Genomic DNA, 17089 nt, shown 5'->3' with positions numbered 1-17089 from the left:
TCTCAAACTGGCACCTTTATAGCTCTGAGAAATAACAACTGTGGTCTTTTTTTCTTCCAAGTCATTCACAAAGGTAGTAATTTTTACAAAAGTTACCAACAATTAAACATGCAGGAAGAGCATGGCACCAAGGCCCACAGAGGGCAAGGTGCCTGCCTGCTAGGAGTGTATTAGATGAATCTAGAGGACACAGGGAGCCAAATGTGATAGCAACTCATCCAAACTGACACTACAGAGAAGTCCTTGAAGCAAACTTCCCCAAAACCATGCTCAGGTTTTGACTTAAGAGGACAAAAAATTGTCTACTCCAAAAGGTACCCGTGGAGCACAGAAACATAATGGGATGCAACTTCCAGGGAACCAAAACTACAGGGCTAAGTTATCTGACAGTGTCCAATGAATGTGTGAAAAAACAACCCATTTGCCCTTTTAATTCTTCTCAATTCTAAAACTGTTAAAAAATAAACAACAATGGAAATTTGTCAGCTACCTCATCAGATCCATCAGCACAGTCATAGTCTCCATTACATTTCAAAGATGCAGAAATGCAGCCTCCACTTGCACACACGTACTCACTTGAAGAGCAGGTTGGAGATGCTGGTTACAAACACACATTTTAGCATTAAGATAAATACAATTTATAAATAATTTGCTTTCAAATTTTTGTTTTCCTCTGGTTAACATAGTGAGCAAACATATATGTGTAGCTGATTAGAGCTTTTCCAAACATTCATCAAAAACTGGTTTAAAAGAAAAACAAAACAAAATGTCCCCAGAGACAAATTAGTAACAACCTAGGAACTACTGCTCTTTTCAGAGTTAAATTTCATAAGCTGAGTATACATTATCAAATCATATTTCAATATAATTAAATTAAATACTATTCCCACATAAGTGGGCTTTTCAAAACATGGAAGACACAGTGATACACCTTCAAAAGATGAAGTATTTCAGATTTCTTTGTGCTCTCCCCTACTCCTAGTGCACAAGGAATCTTGACTTGTTGATTTATTTTCTCCTTGTTTCATTCTGATTTATTCCTCACTCCTTTCTGTTTTATCTCTCAGCAGTACTTAAAACAATACCTGGATCACAATTTTTCTCGTCCTCCCCAAGTTTGCAGTCTTCATGTCCATCACATTTCCATTTTGCTGATATACACTGACCGTTGGAACACTGGAACTGATCTCTCGAGCAGCCTGTTTCACAGTATCTCTGGTAGAATAAAAATGATGTATACACAAGATCAAGAGTTTGATACAAATGTTTAAAATATACAGCGAATCAAAGAAGTTATAGCCTATGCTCCTCCACACTATAAAATACACTAATGCCTTGTGAAGTAAAATAGATTTGCAGATATGATTCATGAAAGATGGCTTGCACCTTCTTAAGAATGGGCCTGCACTGGCAGGAAAGGAGAAAGGACAAAAGAGACAGTAAAGATCAGAACAACAGTAAAGCATTATCCATTGAGGTTTGCTACACAAGTCTACACTGTTTTCTCAAAAAAACCCCACAAACCACACCAAACCACTAACTATAGAGAAAGTTATTCCCCAACCAGGACATCAATATAACCAGGATGGGAAGAGGTCCAGATAATTGCTGGGCCAAAAATATGTAACTATTGTTAAACATTAACTTATTTGCATGTTCTCTTTTGAGGATAACTATTTAAATAGATTTAGTTTTAATTTAGTAAAGACATTTGCACACATTGATGTGTAGAATTCTCATTGGTGCTTTTTAACATATTTGTATGTGGCAATTGATTCTCCAGCAACTACTGGAAAAACTGCTACTACTAAAGAAATAGTTTCCTGGAAGACACCTACCTCATCTGAGCCATCTGCACAGTCATAGTCTCCATCACACCAGAATCTTGCTGAAACACAGTCTCCATTTGCACAAAGAAAGTCTTTCAAAGTGCATGTTTGAGGCTCTGAATAAAGAAAAGTAACAACCCTAGGTTGATTAGCATTTCCATAAAATATTCCATCCATAAAACCTCCCAATCAAGGAATAAAAGTCAAAAGCACTAATTTGCAAACTACAAGCATTTTTTTCTGCAGGAATTTGTTTCATAACAGTTTATGACTACGTTTCATTTGCATATAGTAACTTAGTAGTGAAAATACTTCAATTTAATTCTATCAAATTTCTTTGGAAAATTACGTGATGCTGATGATATAAATATTCTTTGTTTTAATGCTTATATGTTATTTCAGGTTTTATGAGATCCATGCTACAGACTAGAAATTCATTTTGCACCTGTTAATATCCAAAGTAATTGGAACTAATCAGACCTTTGATTTTCAACCATGCAATAGCAAACCATTTATCCCCAGCCTTTTAACCTACATCTATGACAAGATTCAGCTTCCCTTGTGCTAGGCATCCAGGGGTTAAGATGGTAAATGGAATGCTTAAGGGCTCAGGTTTAGTATGACAAGTAAAATAATTCACTTTTCCAGAAATTAAGTATGAGAGGAAACATGACAATAACCCATTGACTTATTACTTAAAATGTTAGGGTTTTAACAGAACAAGAATACAGTGAGTTGTAAAACTCAGTATATTTTCATTAAAAGCCCAACTATCAATATAATAGAAAACACAAGAAAGAAATAAAGGATAAGGATGAAATTTTAAAATAATTTTAGGAGAAACAGAAAGAAGATGTTAGACATAAGGAATCTAAGGAGCTTACAGATGAACAGGAGACAGTAAAGACTGGAAGTTAAGCGGGATGTTTATGACAATTGGTTATGTTGTCCTACTCCATGGGAAGAAACAAAACACAGGGATGTCTGAAGTCATTATAAAAGGTAGACATAATAAAGGGTAAGAGTAGACACAAAATTAATCCCAGGTAGCAAAAAAAGGTTAGTGTTTATATGAATTCTTAGATTTTACACATACTACTACTAATTTGTTTCAAAGAAAAAAGCTCATTGTATAAATGTTAGTAGATCATGGACATTTGGTTCTTTTTGTAGTCAACAGGCCAGGAAGAGGAAGTTCAAGATCCAACAAATTACACAGAGGAAATAATTTGTGGGGAAAGTAATTCACATGCAAACAGACATTTGTCATGTTTCTAAATTAATTTGCAAAATATAAGCAAATACATTTTCTATACTGTTAATGAATTATTTATAAACAGAGACTTGATTTGAGATAAATGTACACAATGAGCTAACTTCTCAATTCTGTTTGCAAGAAACATTTCTTCTGCTGCTGGAATACATCTCTGTGATTTACATATGAACACAGGAGAGCTCTTTCCCATCAGTGCTCAGACTGTCAGTGAAAGGAGTAAGTACTAAATAGACTTCTGTAAAAACACTGAAGGACAGCATCTTTCAGCTACTGCTTTATATAAACACTGAAACTCCTTCTTGAGAAAAGCTTTTTCAATTATTAGAATTTTATTTGAAACACTGCACATTAGATGATCTACTTCTTTCAGACTTTGAAGTCTGAAAATAACCCATAGTGCCCACAGACATTTATCATCAACTTAAATAGTACCAAGAAAAGGAGCTAATGGGAAACTTTTACAATTGTTTAATATTTGAGGTTTGATTTTGCATGTAATAGACAGAGATAATGCACTAGGTCAAGAATTGAAGAGATTTTTTAGGAGACTGATGTATTGATACACAAGTCTGAGGGAAAAAGGCCATAAGTTTTCTTAGAATAGGTTGTGAAGTTCAAACTTCCAGTGTACTTTTCACCTGTATTTGTACAGGATTAATGTTTGCTCTTTGTGAGAATCCTTTGTCTTGTAACAGCTATTTCAAAGCAAACTTTTAAAGAACCTGATTTGTATAATAGGAAAAGTGGAACTTGTATATAGATAAACAACTAAAAGCAAAACAAATCAAGGGATAGGAGCAACTCAACCAAAACGAGTTAAGTGAAATTGAGCCCTTGGTTGATCCCAGTAGTTCACAAAGATTGAGAGGAATTAGGGGACGCATGTAGGCCACACTTTCTTCTGATGAATGAGTATTCATCACATTTGCTACTAGATAGTTGTGTTGGAGTTGAAACTTCCCAATAAGCTGAGTCAGAGCATCTAGTATGATGCATCCACATATCATCATTAAAACAGTATTATCTTGATGTTGTGGGTTAACCTCAGAGGGCAGCTAAGCCACACCCAGCCACTCAGAAGGGTGGAAGTGTGAAAACATTTGGATTGAGATAAAGACATTTTAATTGGTAAAACAAAAGCTGCATGCACAAGCAAAACAAAATAGTAATTCATTCACCACTTCCAATCAACAGGCTGGTGTTTAGCTGCCCCCAGGAAAGCAGGGCTTCATCACATTTTACTGTCTTGGGAAGTCTAATGCCATAACTCTGATCATTCCTCCTTCTTTTCCCACTTTTTATTGCTGAGCGTGACATCATGTGGGATGTCCCTTTGGTGAGCTGGGATCAGCTGTCTCTGCTGTGTCCCCTCCCAACTCCTTTTGAGCCACCAGCCCACTGAGATGCAGCAAAGGTCTTGGCTCTGTGGAAGCACTGCTCAGCAACAGCTAAAATATCAGCATGTCACCAAGGCTGTTTTGGTCACAAATCCAGCACAAAGCACCACGGTATCTACTATGAAGAAAATTAAACCTAGACCAGCCAGAACCAGTACACATGTCAAAATGGACAAGGAGGAAAAAACAAAACCATCCTTCTTGTAATTCTCCACTTCAATACTGCTAAAAAGAGTAACAGGCATTAGCCCACAGAATGCTTCAACACTTAGAGTGTATTATGTTCTCTTCAATTACATTCAATAAAATATTCCTGGTGCCTTCTTTTCAGCAGGTATAAAATACTCATTCCTATGAAATTTTCCTTTTTTTCAAGTTTCCTGAAAAATACTCTTTTTACTCTAATTAAGTTTTAAAAACCCAAATAAACTCCGAAAGCAAATTCCCCCTCCAAAAAAAGATATTAACTCAGCGAGTTAAAAATTCATCGTACTTTGTTTTGTGCTAACTCAGTGTGGACCTATAAACTTCTTAAAAACTCTTACATGTTTGGAAGGGTCCAAATATAGTCAAGAAACAACAGACTGTAAGACAAATACAGTTAAATAATGAAGTCATAATGGGCACAACCATTTTAATTAAACCACTAATAATTTCTCACACTCACATGGGATATTTTTTTAACACGCATTCTGTTTGACTTTCAAGAACTTCCCCAGGATGTTGTGTGTGCATGCAAAGAAACTATATAGAGAAATCTAAATACCTGAACTGAATTTCTGTAATTCAATGAATTAATTCTGCATTCTTGAGAAACAACTCATTCTCTGCTAGGGTTGCCTGACAAGCCCTTCGTATATTTATGTATGCCATGAAAAATGTATCTTAATGAGCACTGTAATACATTTTGTCAAAAGCTTCTGAAGTTATAACTTTGTATACAGTTGTTTCATTACACTTTATTCTATAAGTGGCTTGACAGCCTATACAGAATTTTATACATCTACTTCAAGCAACTGAACAGTATTATGTTTTTGCCCAACGCTTCCAAGATTTTGAGTTTTACAGCTGTGTAGGCCTACTGTATTTAATTGGAAAAACAGAATAAGGGACTCAGCAGCTGGAAGTGAAGCATACATTTGACAAGAAAAAGAAAATGGGAGAAAAGCTAACACCAACTACAGATCACCAGTTTAGTACACTGTGTCTGGGTACTCACTGACTCCATCCATTACAACTAACTACAGACTTCTTTATCTGCAGGTCAAGAACAGTCAAGAACTGACTATCTACCTTAATTACTGATGGGAACAAAAAGATGGCAAGCCTAATAAATAATAATTAAAAAACCACATAATTTGTCCCTCATTATTCGACCATTTTTCTTGTAGTACAATAACCTCAACTTTAAAGAAGAAACATTCATACTGGGGGATAAATAAATCCCACTTCAACAACATGGCATATTTCAAATAAGATGCTTCTCACTCATTTTGCAAAGGGCAATAATGTTTTGTGGAAGTTGGGCTTTTCTTATTTTCCAGTTTCTCAAAAGATTTCAAAAAACACCATGTAGATTTGCACTGCTATAGCAAAACTGCTACATAGCTCTCTTTGATTTTTATGTGAGAATAAGAGAACATAAAATAATTTCTTGGTATTATAATACAAGGAAAAATGGAAACCCCACTAGCACCAGTAATCAACTCCTATGTAAAATCTCCCACAAAGTTAAGAAAGCTTTTGCATGTCAAACCCCTCTGTGAAGTACAACAATAAATGGCTCTGAGAGGCACTGAGCCACGTGACATTCTCCTGTTTAGATGAAACACTTGCACATGAACTCACAAGATTCTCTAACATTGATAGTGATTAAAATGCAGACAGATTCAGTAACTTTTCAAGCAGAATGAGTTCATCTTGATATACCCTGTACCTATGGACACTGTGCATTAAACTGGAGAAAGGGGCAGACAGCACATACTCAGCATGAGAATGCTGAATTTATTAAGCTTTCTAGGTTGAAGATACTAAATATAGATGCATGATATTCAATCAGGAATATGTATTTGAGATTATCTACACAAAAATATATTGATTTCTTGGACTGCTAAGTACAAAAGACAACAAGAACAGAAATTGTCAACTGAGAGAAGGCATTTCAGAAAGGTTTGCAGAATTTTCTTCATTTTATTTAACAAGGTCTACAAGATAAAACCATTAAGAATTGGTTATTTTTTCCATAGAACCAGATCAAAATTACTTCCCTGAAAGTGGTATGAGAGAGATTTACCAGGCATTCAGGTCCCTCACAGGTAGGAGAGAACTAGGTTAACTGAGCTACTTGGAATAACATTGTCACATTAAGAACTAGATGAAGTACTACAGAAATGGATTTCCCATGATAGAAAAGAAGGCAAATCATCTCAGGAATATAATGACTGTAATAGGCAGATAGTGTTTGAATGAACTTAAAAAATGTTTGTCACTTCATCACTGAGTAGTGTTTATGATTCTTACCTAGAGATAAGAAATGCAGTACTTAACTTATTGACAAAGGTAAACTAATTGTAATATTTATTTTGAACTCATCAAGAAGTCGTAGGCATTTTTGCAGAGCTGATTACAGCTCTTTGTATTAATGTATTAAATCAGAGAATTTCAGCAAAACACTTTTTCCGTTCTGGTCAACTGATTTTCAAGGGAACAGGTGGCATTGTATAAAATCATACAGGTGCAGTTCATCAGAATTAAAAGGTTTCCTCTTACATGTTGCTAAACTGAGTCCACTCATAATAACATGTACTTAGGTAAAAGTTACTTACTACAGTTTTCTTCATCAGAATTATCACCACAATCATTTTGGCTGTCACATCTCCAGTGATCTGGAATACAGTTGTTGTTTTTGCACTGGAATTCATGGGGACCACAAGTTTTTTTATCTGTAATTAAGATGTATATAATTTAAATCATTGCAGACAAAGAGACATCATGGAAAAGACTGCTACTAACCAGTGAAATGACAAAATTACTAAATACATGTAAGAAGGAGCAACCAAAATACTTGAAATGTTACTTTCAGAAATTTATTTATCCTACCACATTCATTAAGAATCTGTTTATTCATTCATAACAAAAGAGATATGCTCTTAAATGTCATGATAAAATTGAAATATGGACTGTATAGACTGTAAAAACCATGAAACTCAGAAGGGATCACAACTTAATTTGGAGAGGGTATTATCATTACACCGAATCTCAAAACCTGCATTCAGTTTTCCTTGAATTTATCTGTAAGATCACTTTACAAAAGAAAAGATTACAGCAAACCACAAGAATATATATTTTAAAATGTACAAAATATGTATTTCTCAGAACTTGGGTTTGCATGTAGCAATTTTAGACTCACCAGACCTGACAGAAAACGTTTAATTGGCATTTTCACCTGCTGATGCCTTGGATTAGGAGTCTATTTTTAAAAGAAAAACATTATAAAGCCTAAAGTGCTAAACTCAGACTGATGTTCTTCATGCACTACATTTTCCATGAGCTTCCCTGTTTACAGAGCAGCATTGTAGGCAAAGCCTCTAAAGATGGATGAACATTCTAAACTCCAGCAGGAAGAAGCTGCCTCTGGTTTTTATTTGTATTTTTTATTTCTGGAGCAATTTTTTCAGGTTTTAAGGACCAAGATGAAAGGAAAGAAATTTAAAAGTGACGAATGACATTTTATTTGAGAGAGAGGAAAAAAAAAAAAGTTTGGTTTGTAAAAGCCTTAATGACATATTTAAAATTACATGTCACTGTGATGATATTTCAATAGAATTTTTTTTTCATTTCCATTAGGCTATTTCATAGAATGTCAGTTCAGACTTCGTATAGCTATTATGACAACTCAATGAGTTCTGGTAACTGACAGAGGAGAAGGACTGAAACACTAACATAAATCAACCTTTCTCTGCCTCTAAAGCAGAAAGGACCATGAATTAGAGGTATCAGATCTGATGCTACAGCCTAACCTGCTGCTTTTTGTGCTTTGTTTTAGGTGTGGTTCTGGAACTAGAGTGATAAAACAAAACTATATTCAAATATCAAAAAGGTGGAGGTAAATGGCATTGCAACTCAGTTGTGTACCCTCAAAAATTTGGTAATTACAATATTGCTGCTGCCTTTTGCATTTGTTCTGTATTCTCTGCCAATATATTTAAGTAGTTTTCTCCCCAAATACCTTTTCCTGTGGTGTTTCTCAAGATAACAGTCCAAGATACTTCCATCACGACATTTCAAATACTTGCACTGGCAAGAACTTTTAAAGCATTTAACATTACATAAGAAGAAAATATCCACCTCCCTGAAAATAAGACTCTTTTTTGTTTCTGTAACTTAGCAGAAGATCAACTTTCAAACCAGAAATCCATCATATATTTATTAAAGTACTACTAGCAAAGCCTACACTCTCCCACTAATGGATCTGCCCACAAAATGAGTCCTAAAGACTAATGACAGATGATATTTTATCTTTCCACATTCAATAGAAATACCACAATCTCATCAGTAATACACAGAAGCCAGAGGTGACATCTCTTCATTTCAGCTACTGGCTAGGATGAAGAGAACATGCAATATATCTTTTCTTATTCTTCGTAAAGAATTACCTAGTTCTCAAGGATGCTAAATCCATTTTCTAGCATTGCCTCTTTATACTTAAAAAGATTTTGTGTATAAATATATTTATTCATGTGCAGTCTAGCCTTATGATTACCACTTGAATCTCAATCTTTATTTTTACCAAAGCCAAAGAAATATTTAATTATTTATACAAAAAATTTGCATGTTTGTAAGACTCTCTCTCCTTCACAAATCTGAAAGCTTTATTCTTTCCTTTGGGTTGACTCATCTCTCACAGCAGCTTACACTTCATAATGTCTTACAAAACGGATTTGCTTGTGTTGTGTTTCCTTCTTCATGTTAATGAGACCCAATGAAAAACCCAGGATACTAGAATGAAGATATAAAGAGAGGAGGAATTGAGGAAACTGTGTAACACATATCTGATTTTAAAGAAAGACTGTTCACTTGACTTAACTTCACTGTTTGAATCGTGGAACCCTGAAAAGCCCACATGGACCTACATTTTGTCATTGCTGTCCTCAACACTAAATTGCTTCCCATTTTTCTTACAATGACACCACCATAAAATGTGAAAGTTCAGATAGCAAGAGTACAAAGACAGAGAAGTAAGTAGTGACAACTCAATTTTCATATTTCTCTTTTCCTATTATTATTAAATAAATATTGGTATACTGTAACAGGCAAAGGGTTTCTTTCAGATATTTGTGTGACTACCTTAGGTAGCTGCTGGTTGTTTGGGGTTCATCTTTTGTGCACAGTGATGTAGAATTTTATTTTAGAAGTAATTCTAAATTAGCATGAAGAAAATAAGATGAAGGCTTATGTGGAAAACAAAACAACCCCCAAAATATCACATACAAACCCCAAACATTACAAAGACGCCCTAAAAACATTTTGATGCAAACATCCTGCAAAGTAAACCAGTATTTTGCCAGTAATTGCACTATATTGCCATTTGGGGATTTTAATTCCATCTATCTGCATTTTTGTGCATTTATGTGTTTGTGTCTGCACACTGGAGAGGCATAAAATCCAAAAGAAATAAAAACTCTTTTGAAGGACAAATCGAGTAGCTGCTCTAGAGCTGGGCAGGCTGTCACTGATTTTATCAGCCCGGTGAAGGAAGTTTAAATTTATATAAAGCATCCTTCCAACACCTCAAGGAACACATTCTTCATTATCCGAAAAACACCCACTTTAACTTTGGGCTAAATTTGATATTAAAAAAGAGAGGAAGCAGAAAGCAGTCACACTGCTGTTGATGCAGTATGTTAATAAAGTCCCAAAATAAATATAACCTTTAAAGCAGATGATAATCACTTTCCAAGGCCACAGCTTTTCTCAGAATCGAACTCAAACAGGGCCTTTTGTGATATAAACTACTAAAGTTGTGAGCAAGGATTACCATAATCTAATGGTTTCTTTTAATTGCCCAGACAGAAAGCATGAATTAACTCATCCTACTGTTCATTGGAAAACACCATACACTGATTAATAAGCAGACATTTCTTAATTCTACTTTAATTGTCTAACTCTGAAATGAACCCCAGAAGATTAAATACATTCAAGACTACTTCTAACAAATTTACTCAATATAATATCTCCAATAACACACAGCAGCAAACGTTGACTAAGCAAAATATATGACTGTGGAGCACTTGAACTGACACAAGATTATCCTTTATACAAGTTTTGCATTGCAAGCATTTTAGAAATGAACTATAAAAGATTCCAAGTTAGTACTTGCACCAACATATGCAACTCAGCTTGCAGCTTTGTAATTTAATTCTATCAAATTTTGTTCAGAAAAATAACCATCTTTTAATTAAAATTTAAAACAAGGCAGAAGACTAAACTGTGTTCAAACTACTGCTGTAATAACATCATTTAAACATCTTTCAAATGCTACAATTATGGAAAACTTTAAAATGTGATTAAACCCATCCTATTCTTGTCAAGGCTTAGTTGTTCCATGAGTGTACATAATGGCAAGTGGCAGAGAGACTGAATACAGATAAATTGTTCTACCTCCTCCAACACAAAAACATTATATGCAATAAGAGATTTAGAATAAAAACGGAGGTGGATTTTCAGGGAGAGCAAACCTTGAACAGGTTAAAGACAACTGAAATCCATCCAGGGTTATTGCATACAGAGAATCATTTGACTCAAAGTATCTCTGAGTCTCAAATTGTTAGAGGCTGGAAGAGTATCCTAGGGATGTTTCATTACAGCCTGCTTTGCTCACCTATTCTTCCCTGGACATCAGCTTTCTGCCAGAGACAGCATAAAAGGCAAGGTGAGTCTTCAGTATGAACCAGCATAATCAATTGTATACATTGTGCCTGAAAAAACTATTTAATTTGGGATTGCACATGTTGCACCTCTATACTATTTCATTCTTATGTGATTTGGATTTCATTCTATTTTGTAAAATGATGAATTACAGTGAAGTACTTATCATAAATCCAGTTTTTCTCATTCAGTGTGACAGGGGTTTTTTTGTACCTCTCTGCTTTTAAACTTTGTGTCTTAAGGATATTATTATATGAATTATTTTAAGACCCGTTGTGCCATACCAGTTGGACTTGCATGTTTTACTCAAAATATGAATCCACAGTTTGGAAGGCATGTTGGAGATCAAGGTGATGGGAGACAGTGAAGGAGAAAACACCTATCAGTGAGACGTGCAGAGGTAGTTCCAGAATAGCTCAGAAAAGCATAAAGGGAGCCTGTATGGATTAGAGATTCATGTTCTTTCATAAGCTTTGAATTCACTGTTTCTTCAAGTCAAATGCTTTTTGGACTGTAACTTCTCTCCACTTGGTATCATTAGTTTCCCTTTCTTGACAATTCAAATTATGGTCTTGCACTTTTTGTGTTGAGGAAGAGTTCGATTTCCTAGACATATTTACCAGCTCCAACATTTTCATATACGTGCTCATGTCAATTGCTTGAAACATATCCATGGAAATTTGGCTCTTTCAGTGCTTTGCTCCTGGTTCCAACCTGTAATTCCATTAGTCTGTTGTCCCAGTGGCAGCATAAACTTGTCCACACTCAAGTGTTTCATCAAAACATTTACGGATATGCAGATGAATAATGGTCAGCTTTGAATATTTTGTACAACTATTTGTCCTTTTCCATATCAGAACACTTTTTTGAGTCTTTTCCTTTGCAGTCCAGTCTTGACATTTCCACAAGTTTTTCTGCACTTGGTGAGTGCAGGTCTGGAATGGACATCCATGTCCAATGATTTTCCATCAATACTGATCCACTTATTTTGACTTATTTAGCTGTAATCCATTTCCCAAGTGGAATATTGTATTTACTATTTTATTTCATTTACAGCAGAAGAGTTGACTCAGTATTTTCCAAAAATGCAAGCAATGACTGTGAACAACTATGGGAGGTTGGAACCTGAGTTTTTAAGGTCCCTTCCAACCTTAACCATTCTATGATACCACAGTGTGGCCTTTTTTTCAAGTGGTGATGAATAGCAGGCATATACAACAATGTCACATATAGACCAATGGGAAAACTGCTTAGATACTTTCAGGTTTCTATAAGAACTTTCTTTAAAAATAATTTTAACTCTTCCTGCAGAAAAATAATCAATCTATCTGCTCTGACAGTGAAAAACATGCTGAAAACTGTAGAGTTATACTTGTGATCCAACAACGAATCTTCAAAAAAGCAATGAAAGAAATTCTTGGATTCAAAGCTAGTACTTACATTCTTTAAAAAAATCTGCTTCAGGGGGGAGGAGCACTGGGGTTCTGGATACTGTGGAAAACTAACAGAAATTAGGGCTTGGTTTGGTAATGGTGGGATTCTATACTTTATTTTCTCTGTAGAGGATTGCTCTGCCTCCTCAAAATATTGGCTTTCAGTACAAAAGATTCCTAAGTATCAGGGGTTCCTGGAGAGGTTCTATGGGGATGCAGGGTTTGTGGAGTGGTGTGTTAGGGCCCATAACTCACTGAAGCTCACAGAGAGAAGCAAAACTCAACCATATCGATCTGAATCTGCTCTGGATCCTTCTGCACAGCCAGTCTTAACTAACACGATTTGCAAATTATTACATCTTTCACTATTTCTTAACAACAGCAGCAGCAAAGTATGCAGAATAAATTGACAGAAACTAGATAACACTATGAGAAAACCCAAGAATGTCACTGTATTCCAAGTGAAATACTCATTTGCATCTTCTGCCAATAAAGTAGTAGTATAATATGAAGTTTATAGACTACTCATATAAAGATTAGCATTCAGAACTGTACAAGCCAGATACAGCTACCATAACCGACAGGTATTATCTTACATTGAAAAAGCATATATTATGTAGGATGATTATTTCCTTTTGCTACTTCCTTTCAAAATGTCAAGCTACAATAATATATTCAAAACCACTGGCACACTCACCACAGTTGGCTTCATCTGATCCGTCAGCACAGTCTGGGTCTTCATCACATACCCACAGTTTAGAAATGCAGTGTTTTGTTGTTTTACACTGGAAATGGTCTGGAGAACAACTGTTTTCAGCTTTAAATAAGAAGTTTCCAAATTAAAACTAGAAATGTCTGCTGATATTTAAAAGATAAAATTGTTAAAGAAAAAAAGGATTCAAAATTCAGACATCTGTTACCTCTAGTATCACATAAAATAGGTAAGAAAACAGCATTCAGGTTTATATTGTTTAAAATTTCATATTCTTTTTGTATATTATGTTGTAAAATAGAAGTCAAACAAATCTAATAAACAAAGTGCCTATTGAGACATCCATTTAACAACAAATAGACATAACATTGATACAGTCAAATCATTTTAGTAAAAAGCAAAAAGATTTTTTTTCTAACTTCCTAAAACACCAGTTAACAAAACTGAAATCAGTTAGTTTGAAGGACTAAGGCAGCTCTCAGTCCTTTGATGGAAAGGGTAATCAAAATTCTGTACTATTTGGGTATCCTAAAAGAGACCATGGGTAAATAGGAGAACCATTGGAAAATTATTTCACTTTATCAGTTTAGCAGAATTTTTTTTTTTTTTTAATGAATCCTACAGTGAGATAAAGATGCAAAGTTGCAGGTAACCTTCACCCTATTATTTCAGGATGCTTCAAGTTTAAGCTTAAGTGCTATAACTTTAGAAAGGCCACTTGACAACAAAAAGGTCCTTAGTGCACACAAGTGATCCTACATCAACTCCCCCACAAATATATATGCCTGGTCTTACCATTTCTTAAACTCTTATAACTAAGAGTATAGAGGCAAGATGAATAAAGGACTTATATTTGGACTGGATATACAGATAAATTATTTACAGCCAATATGAACTTTGTGGTAGACCTCCTTGCACCCTCCCCTTTTTATAGTCTCCCCAAAGGCATCTGAGGAGTTTTCAAAAGCCATGAGCAAGGATTTATTAAAATACAAACTAGCACACCTCACTTTCTTAAGAGAGAAGCTAATAAAGCCTAGGTAGGACAGAACAGAAATAAAAGATGTATCTCACTAACCTCCCCCACTCCCAACTTTATCTTTGCAGGGGTGTAGATGGCTGAGCTTCAGACAATTCAAAAGCTTGCTTGATGTCACAGCAGACTGTCCTGTCTCCACTAATCCCTAGGAAGCTTTCAGTACCACCACTGATCCTGACCCTGTCCCTCCCACAGTCCCCAAGCACTGCTGTGCTGCAGATTGCACTGCTCTGAGCTCATTTCAATTCTGTCAGCTCAAGGTTTTGGGATCCTTCCATATACCATGTGCAGATCCTCGTATGAAAAAAAAAACAAACCCACAACGATCTCCTCTGTCTTCCACAGTTTACCTGACCCCACTTTATTGTTTTTTAAAGGAATGTAACATGAAACAAACATATAATACTGTCTGCCAGAGGTTACAGCCCTGCTGAGCTGTTTGGTAGATGGCCATCAAACATGACCATCAACAAAGCTTCTGTGTCCTTAGCAACCCTTCCCTTGGAGAAGGTCATGGTCTTTGCAGAAATGCAGCATATGCAAACTTTGAGAAAGCTAATTCAGGAAACAGGAATAAGTACCTTAGATCAGCAGTAGATCTGAATAATGAACTGAGTGAAGGACAGAGATGTATTTCAAGACTGCACCATTATTTTAATTACAAAATTATATAAGACACAAACTATTCAATACATTTCCATTCTACATCTGAAAATATTTGCTCTACTTGTCTCTAAGAAATATGGAGTGAAAATGAATTTATGGAAAGTAAGATGTATTAAAAGCTGAGTAAATGGAAATCAAGTTACATAGGCAAATTACTGAACAAGTTCCCAGAGGAAAGGGAATAGAAAAAGTAGAAAACTCCATCAAAGAAAAAGCATATAGAAAGAGCTATGGATCTACATCTTTTCCAATAAAAGGCACATAAAATTATCTTCTTCCATTGAAATACACTGCTGGAAGGCATGGCAGATGAAAGCCTCAAGAAGATGAGTCATTTGTGAGGTGGTTAAGAGTAAAATGGATGTTTCAGCCTAAGTCAGAAACCCAATTAAATGCTTGAAATTAATTGTTTACACACTCTTCTTCTTTGCAATTACTTTAAAAAATGAAGCTACTAAATGACATCTTAGTTTGCTCTCCTGCATATAAAGAACTGTACATCAAACTATCCCATGAATTTACTTTTTCCTGTTCCTCAAATTATTTTACAGAAGGGACATTTACAGTATTTTACATATCTCCCTTCAGCTCATTGTTTAAAACCAGCTACAGTTTTCAGAGCAAGTCTTTAAATGTAACTTACGACAGTCTCTTTCATCTTCCTCATCACCACAGTCATCCTGTCCATTGCATCTCAGATTTATGGGAATACACTTCTGATTCTTTGTGCATTTGAACTGACCCGACAGGCACACATGTGTGTCTAGGTTAAAAAATTAAAAACATCAAATTAAAAAGATTAAAATGTCAAGAATAAAAGATTTAAAAACATAAATTAGTTCTCTTGACTAAATGCAAAGTGTGGCACTCAAATCAGTTCAGCATGTTTCTGAAGTCTACAACATAATCACCTACCACAGTTCAATTCATCAGAATTGTCCCCACAGTCATTCTCTCCATCACAGATAAAGGCTGGAAGAGCACAAAGTCCAGTTCCACACTGAAAACGTCCTGGCTGACATCTGAATTCAGCTGAGAAAAAAGAAACCTACTTACCAATGCTATCAAAGGACTGGTTCAAGTATCAATAGTGTTCTTCCTGTATGTACTAATCAAAAGAACAAATAAACCTTTGTATGTGCCTGTAGAATCTCAATCTGAGTAGATACTAGTAACTAAAGTAAACACACACTATATCAAAATTAATTTCAAAATCTGAGTTTATAAATTTGCATAACTGTAGCTACACCTCACTAATGACAGAGTGTAAGCTACTACAAGTTGATGCTTAATGTTAGCTCAAAGACTTGCAATTCAGGATGTACACACTTGAGTTCAAGTCTGCATTGAAGAAACCCATTATCCCTTTCTAATTCATGCCAGATCTAACATTGTTCCTTCTCACACCCACTGCCAATTGAGTGAACAATTGTGCATCTCCAGGGCAATATTTTCTAACAACATAGAGTAGACTGAAATGTAATCTCATGTAAATTAAGGCTTGCTTTAAAGGCCTCTGCAGTAGCAAGAAGAGAACTAATTATAAAATTGTAAAAATATGGGTGGGAGATTTCAATACAAAAAAAAGCAAATTAACTGTTACTTAACTGGAAGACTGTAGAACACATACTAGAGTATTTCGTGTGTATAGGTTTGAGGTAAGAAAGCAGGAATCTTTTAATTTATGTAGATTAATATAATAGTAGCAAAGTAGTTAGTGACTGGGACTGAAAAATAGCACCAACAACAGATATTACTGTTTACAAATCCAGTACACTAGAAAGGTGTTTTTTAAACAATTAACTTGTCA

The 17089-nt window shown here is 35.2% G+C and overlaps 1 protein-coding gene across 1 annotated transcript in view; it reads right to left on the bottom strand.

The window, feature by feature from the left end:
* The window catches only part of LRP1B (LDL receptor related protein 1B), a 398334-nt gene that overhangs the window by 64087 nt on the left and 317158 nt on the right, over positions 1–17089 (bottom strand). Inside the window, exons 62-68 of the mRNA XM_051623744.1 lie at positions 16195–16311; positions 15923–16042; positions 13560–13679; positions 7328–7444; positions 1839–1945; positions 1086–1215; positions 491–597 (exon numbers count right to left, since the gene is read on the bottom strand). Coding sequence (XP_051479704.1) covers positions 491–597; positions 1086–1215; positions 1839–1945; positions 7328–7444; positions 13560–13679; positions 15923–16042; positions 16195–16311 — 818 coding nt within the window. The remainder of the gene's footprint in view (positions 1–490; positions 598–1085; positions 1216–1838; positions 1946–7327; positions 7445–13559; positions 13680–15922; positions 16043–16194; positions 16312–17089) is intronic.

This window comes from Apus apus, chromosome 6, assembly GCF_020740795.1.
Source record: "Apus apus isolate bApuApu2 chromosome 6, bApuApu2.pri.cur, whole genome shotgun sequence".
Taxonomy (NCBI): domain Eukaryota; kingdom Metazoa; phylum Chordata; class Aves; order Apodiformes; family Apodidae; genus Apus; species Apus apus.
The sequence above is the reverse complement of the archived record's forward strand: the minus strand, read 5'-3'. Positions and strand labels throughout refer to the sequence as shown.